Consider the following 7,630-nt stretch of genomic DNA (forward strand, 5'->3'; position numbering starts at 1 on the left):
ACGGGTTTTTACAACTCAAGTGGGTTTTCATTTTATACTTTGCTATATATGGGTTAGGTTAAAATAAAAACTCACTTGAGTTGTGAAAACTCTAGAAACTCATTCTCAACCACATGTTTTTAATTAAAGATCAAATCTTGTGGTCTACAATTAAAGTTAATAAAAAATGTTAACATAAATATAACTTTCTCTCTCTCCTAAAAACATATAAAAAAATTAGTAAAAAAATGTTAAAAAATAGCAAACAATTTTTTTTAATGTTTCGATGTTTTGTATTAAATGTTACAACATATATTACATGTAAAAAAAAACTATGTTACATAGGGTTTTCGCGGGTTTTCATTATATACTTTGCCTATATATATATATATGGGTGGGTTAAAATAAAAAGAGATGGTTTTATAGGAAGAGTAGGAATAAATCATAGCCATTGGATTATGTTAATCAATGGTTGATATTTAAAATTATCAAAAACCGACATAGTTTCCTAGAATTACTCTTTCACCATTATAACCGACATAGTTTCCTAGAATTATTCTTTTAGCATAGATTTTAATGCCAAATGTCAAACATCTATTGGTTCTTACCATTCCTAAGAAACTCTTTATTTTTATTTGAACCCTTTTCTATATATATGTATAAGGATCATGATTATGTGAAAATTTTTTGGAAATTGAGAACTATGAGAACCATTTTAAACCACAAAAAAACCCAAAAATAAAAAAAAATCATAAAACAAAAAAAAACACAAAAATAAAAAAACTAAAAAAACCAAAGTTCTTATTTATCATCCCGGTTTCTTAAAAAAAAATCTCGGTTTAGCTAAATTATACATATATGTACACACATGTTTTTTTTCCTATACCTATATGTATAATTTAAGGTAAATGATAATATACGTATGTGTACATTACGTAACTAGAGATTAAATGAAAGTATACATATGTATATAAGTATAATACGAATTGAAAAGAAAAAAAATCGTTTTTTTTTATTATACATATATGTGTAATATGTACACACATGTTTTTTTCCTATACATATATGTATAATTTAAGGTAAATGAGAATGTACATATGTGTACATTACGTAACTATAGATTAAATAAAAGTATACATATGTGTATAGGTATAATACGAATTAAAAAAAATCGTTTTTTTTTAATGAAACCGGAATGAAAAATAAGAATTTTGGTTTTTTTACTTTTTTTAAATATTTTTTTAGAGGTTTTTTTTTAGTGGTCCAAAATGGTTCTAAAATTTCTCAATTTACTAATGGTTCTCTTAGGATCCTTATCCTATATATATGTGTATATATATATATATATAGTGGCTAAGTTACGCCGGTTGTTGGCCATTACACAAAGCTTTTGCTATGAGCTAAAATTTTTTTAATTTTTAATAGAGTTTGAACTCAAATCTATATGCATATATAATCAAATGCGCTAAAACCAAAAACAATGTCCTAGCGGCATAGTAGTGTGGTGTTAGCTCTTTCATAAATATGATATTGGATTCAAATTCTTGTAAATGTAAAGTTTGATGAATACAAAATGAAAAAATTGTCGCTTGAAAAGGGAAATTCAAATACGCTATAATAAAAGAACCTTAGATCATCTAGAGATCCGAGGTGGAGTAACCATCAAAATAATTGAAAACAATAGATAGTAACCCGACTCTATTGAGTATGAAATAAAGAAAACACCTTCACCCTATCTTCATTGGAATCTTTAAAAAAAATGTGACGAAAGCAATAGTGACTATCTTTATTTAAAGGGTGACTATTTATCAATAATTTATATGATTTTAAGAGTATATAAAATTAAAAAAAAAAGTAATAAAATAAAGGTTTGGAGAAAGATAGAGATATTATATATGTGATTTGAATAAACAAAGTTTAGTATTACAAATGCATTTTTTTTAATTAAATTATACTGATAAAGATAGAGACTCGGATGAGACTAGTTGATGCAAACACTTAAGTTATTGAAACTCTACCTTGAAGATTTTCATACTCAACTAATATGGATTTAGATTTAGATGTTTCACACATGTGAACTATGGAGTTCATAAACTTCGAGGAAACAATAGTTGCATAACTTATTAACAAACAACATACATAATGCTAATGGAGAACTAGTAAACAAAATAGTCGGGAAAACAAACAAACGAAAAAAATCTTTGACTGGTGAATTCTAGGGAAGCATGGGCAATATTTTAAATTTATTTCAAATTTGATGGCATTTGATTTGTTTGGTTCGGTTAATTTGGTTATGGCATACATTATAACCAAAACTGACACACATCATAACCAAAACCGACCCACAATTTTTTATTAATCAGCTATAGTAATACCGAATCATCGGTTAATTATGTGGTTCTGTTAATTCAGTTGTGAGAATTTATTTCATAATGCTTAACTAATGCGAGAATATGATGTACACATTTTAGACATTTTTTACGACATGTCATGCGAGAACATGATGTAAGCACATCATTAAAAAGTTCGCAAGAAACCACGGTCAACAGAATATTGGTTATAATCACTCATTATTATTTATCGATATTAAATAGAAACTTGTTATTGTTACAATTATAATTGTGCATGTATCTTGAATACTATTCAAATACACCATTATTAAAAATAAGCAGAGATTTAAAACACAAGAATGAAAACGATTTCAATCCTTAACGACACACATTGATGTAATATAAGCAATTAAGCTTCCGGATGGGCAACAGCATAAGCCTCGATAGCATTATAGGTTTTCACGTATAGTTCCTTTTCAAGGTTAAGAACCTCAGCAGACGGCTTCTCATCACCTTTGCAGTTATAAATAACTGTCTGCTTGAACACACATCCTCCGTCAGCAGATGGTACAATCTTAACATGATGATTTATGGAGTCTAATATACCCATTAAGCAATCGCCTTCGAAAAATGTAAAGTTGAAGGTAAAGGTGCTCGCATCAATGACATCGTGCTTAAATTTTCCACTTGTGAATGGAACATCTGTGTTGAGCAATTGATGTATAGAAAATATAAGGAATGAAATTGATAATAACAACAACAATAACAACAACAACGACAACAATAATAATAACAATAATAAACTCCATCATTACAAATTATATGAATGATGATGTAATTTCTTACCATCGCCGAATGTGAACAACCTTATCGATCCAACACCTCCATCACCCTCAACTAACTCAATGGACTTGAATACTTGAGGATTAACCTTGGGTGCGAGATCAGGGAAGTTCTTGAAAACTTTAAAAACCGACTCAGCGGGGAATTTGGAAGGGATCTCAAATTCGATACTAGCAGTAGTCATGATTATTTTGTTTGGCAGATTGAATGCAAGAAAGTAAGAAGATTTTGTTTGGATGATATGCATGTAAAACTTGCGCTATTTATAAGACAAAAGAATTGGAAAAATTGAGGCATTCAAATTTCAAATGTTTGATTCGTGAAAACACATCAACTTTGACCGGTCTTGTGGAATAATATAGCGTTGTACATATATTCAAAGTTCAAAGACAAGAAAACTGAAAAAAAAAAAAGCAATGAATACATTCAAAAGCAACTACCATATATTATAAAATAAATTGGGTAATTAGATATTATAGAAAGAGTAGAATTTGAGTATATGCAAACAAAAGGATGTGAACTGTAAAATATATATGTTCTCGAATGATAGACATCATGCAAAGGTGAAGAATGTAAATTAATATTATTTTAAAATATGTCTCTTTTAAATTTGTGTAATTGTGTTAATACTACTTAACTAAGTATCTTTTGTAAATCAATACATGAAAAATTATGTTGCTGTGTAAGGTTGAAAACATGGTGTATTATGTTACTCTCTTTTGATCTGTAAAGGGAAGAGGCACACAACTATATCGATGATCGAGAAATGATTTTATACGGGCATGCATATGTTCATGCACCGAATCGAAGTTGTGACTTGTGAGGTATGAATTGTAGTACAAATATAAATCAAATGCGTGCTTGAAAATCTTAAAACCGATGTGTGCACCTCTAAGCCTAAGTACCTTCATTACGGCTTTAGTGGCTTACACAAAGAGGAGGGCATTTTGATCAAAATTAAATGGCAAGGCGGTGTCATAGTCAACCAAATTCATGTGTTTAGGGTTGGTTTTTCAAAGTGACGTGAACATAACAGTGACTTAGCTCATTTCATCCATAATGGTTGGTGCAGGTAGAGAGCAGTCACTAGGGTATTATGCAACATGAGATTTCCAAGCACATTACATGATAAATTTTATACTTGTGTTGGCCATGTCATATGGGACAGATTGTTGGTCGTCAAGAAGACATGTACGCATAAGCTAAAGGCAACAAAGATGAGGATTTTGAGCTAGATGTGTGGGTACACATGGTTGGATTGGATAAAAATGAGATTTTTCATAAAAGACTAGGGGTGACTAAGCATATGATTAATTTAAGCATGTGAAAAAGAGTCACAAGACGAAAGTTTTTAGAGAAGTTTGAACCCCTAGTTGTGGAGGATGAAGACACAGTTTTTTTATTTGGTTTTCTTTTTTATTTGATTTGTCGTTGAGTTTAGTTGTGGTACCATCATCAACCTATCCGATACCGATCAAATTCTTGTCGACTCGCAGCCACAACGAGCGAGTTTACCAACCAAATACACATCGTTTTAAATATGTTTTTTTCCTGTGGCATAAGCCATAGTGCCAAGTTTTTGGGCATTTACTAATTTATTTCTTGGGTTTACTGTCATTAACATAACCAACCTAACTGACATCAATTGAATTTGGGTCGCTGTTTCACCATAACATGACGAGTTTTGTTACCCAGTTTAAATAAAAGTTGGTTTGTTGGACGAATTTATCATTATTACTAGGTTAGAACCCCGTGCGATACACGGGCTGGTAACAAAACAAAAACAACAAAAAGATATTCTTCGTTTATCTTTGTTCAATTATGTTCATTTGTATTTGTGAACTGTTCGTTTAGATTTTAAATGAATGAGCATGAATACGTTTATTTTTTTAAACGAATGAACATGAGCACAAATACTTGTCCGATTAGGCGTTCATGTTTGTTTAAAGCTAAATGATGTGAACACGAACATGCCCATATTCGTGTTCGTTGGGTTAGTTTAAAGTTAGATGAAGAACACAAATACTTGAACGATGTGCATATATGATATAATATTAAGCTTAAGTTGTAATAATAACATGGGTAGCCCAAGGCTTCTTGAGCTAGATGTGGACTCATAAGCCACCCAGGAGTGAATTTAATGAAAAAAAATTGCATGAAAACGGATAGAAGAGGAATCTAATGCAGCCTGTTTGGTTTAAAGTACATGGTGTAAAAATCAGCAATTATTCCTTTTATACAAATATCAGGTCAGAATTTACTTTTTTTTTTGACAAGTACAACTGCAAACACGCACTATACACAAGTCCTTGCTGCAATCATAGCCTGAGCAAACAATGCTACTGAAAACTGAAACTTTATATAAACTAACATACCCTAGTTGTTCAAGCAAAAAGACAACTTCGACGTTCTAAACAACAATATCCAAATCAACCAAACCGTACACCCTCATGCAATAGAAATAAACAAACCAAAAGACATCGAGTAATCATATGGTTCATGTAAATGTTACAGCGCGGAAAATTGTAGCATAATACGCGATGAGAAAAGGACACTTTCCAAAACAAATACAAAGTTACCCTGCATCAAAGGTGCACAAGTCATACAATTAATCATGCATGTGTGTATAATTTTGTAACAACATATCTCCAAGATAAAATGATCATAATATTTTGTTTAATAAACTTTATGTACACAAAGTTAAAATTGAAGAATGGAAAAAACATTACCTATTATAATTGGAATTCAAAGGCACAAAGTCGACATAATGTATTGTATTTGCATAACAAAGACTTCTAATCCAAATCAAGTATCTGGATTTCGTTCTCAAAGGCCTTGCATCCGTTAGTTGGATAATAGATCTCCTTACAATGTAACTGCTGAACTCACATCTTAAAATACATTTTCAATGAATTCCTTAATCATGAATATAATTTCATTTAAGAAACAAACCGCTAAATAAAATATAAAACAACATTAAGATCCTTTATATTTTGTACTAATATGGAAATTTAGTTCCTATCTCATAATCATATCCTTAATTTTTTAAAATTTTATAATCATATTTTTATAAGAAACGCAAAAATACGAACAAAATATACCTCTTCTTCGTGTCTGATTTGCAGAAAACCCCACTACAATTCAATCATGATTGATTATAAACATATGAGCTATTTTGTATGTCTGTGCATCCATCATTCATTAACATATTGTACACATAAATTAGGACCGGCGATTAATTATTGCATACACTAAATATAAATTACTCCGAATATACATGGTAGAATCAAAATCCAGAAAATGGATCGATAAACATATCTCAAAGCACACTTCTACTCGGGTAACTTGATACTGAGCAAACCAAAACCCATAAAACGAAATCTATTTCAAACCATAAAAAGCAAAAATTAATCATATGAAACACCATGTTTAATCCTCTAATCGATGATGAAGTCAGTGTGCAAATAATCCCTAAAAGTAGCCAAGCAAAGAAGGTTAATAAACCTTGAAAGTAGCCTGCTTGAGTTTGAATAAATTGGATTAAATCAGTTGTTATTAACAAAGAAAGTAAAAGAAGGGATAGCCGAGTGAGATACCAGATTGCTTATACCTTCAGAAGGATTGAAGACGCGATTGGAGATCACAGATTGAGAGAGATAGGGATGGATGAGACAGATTGATAAAGATTGGTTAGGGTTTGTGAAGATGAGATCGAACGAAGAGTTTTCATATAATAAAAAACGGGTTATAATACTTAATCGGATCCCGCTGGGTTTTCTAATAACCCATTTACTCATTTGGTAAGAGAGATGTGTGAGAATGCCACATGACATTTTAAAGCAATTTGGTAAAATGTAAGGGGTAGGATCCTATTCTTTTATTAGATATGAAGATTATTATTATACTGTTAAAAAACTATATCCTATAAAATACAACAAATCTCACGTATAAACAGCGCCATTAGGGTTTTATATTCCAATGAACCAAACCTTTGTTGATCCAAAGATGAAGAACCTCAAGAAACCATCAAATAAACCTTCTCCATTCAACAGACGAACTCATTCTCCACATTCTAAACAAAGTAACCGATTTGAAATCTTTATGCCTTTGCAAAGTCGTTTGTCGACGTTTCTCAACGATCGTCCATGAAGTCCACACCGTTTCCTTCACTGCTCCATCTGGCTTCAACCTGCCCATCAAACCATATGTTGAAGATGGTACGGTTAAATCCAAGTACTTTTGCTCTGCGATTAGCTCAATGAAGAAGATGTTTAGTAATTCGCTAAAGTCTCTATGCATCGAGCTTTCTCCCGGAGGTAGGCATGTTAATCAAACAAATATATGTGTTCATAGGGTTGTACCAGACGAGACTTGTTCGTGTTCGTCCGTTAAGCTTTTTCCGGACAAACGGACGGTTCACGAACACTCTTCTGAACAAAGATTCATGTCAGGGTCCGTTCATTAAGGAATCGAGTTTG

General features: G+C 31.3%; 1 protein-coding gene across 1 annotated transcript; it reads right to left on the minus strand.

The window, feature by feature from the left end:
- Positions 1-2,651: 2,651 nt before the first annotated feature.
- On the minus strand, positions 2,652-3,351 carry LOC143580919 (root allergen protein-like). The gene is made up of 2 exons (XM_077063827.1): positions 3,156-3,351; positions 2,652-3,011 (listed from the first exon to the last, which is right to left on the minus strand). The coding sequence occupies exons 1-2, from the start codon at positions 3,334-3,336 to the stop codon at positions 2,719-2,721; spliced, it is 474 nt and encodes a 157-aa protein (XP_076919942.1). The 5' UTR covers positions 3,337-3,351; the 3' UTR covers positions 2,652-2,718.
- Between the last annotated feature and the right edge of the window lie 4,279 nt (positions 3,352-7,630).

The sequence above is a fragment of the Bidens hawaiensis genome, unplaced genomic scaffold (assembly GCF_021521415.1).
Source record: "Bidens hawaiensis isolate Kalapana, Puna unplaced genomic scaffold, B.hawaiensis_p1.1 tig00030763_1, whole genome shotgun sequence".
Taxonomy (NCBI): domain Eukaryota; kingdom Viridiplantae; phylum Streptophyta; class Magnoliopsida; order Asterales; family Asteraceae; genus Bidens; species Bidens hawaiensis.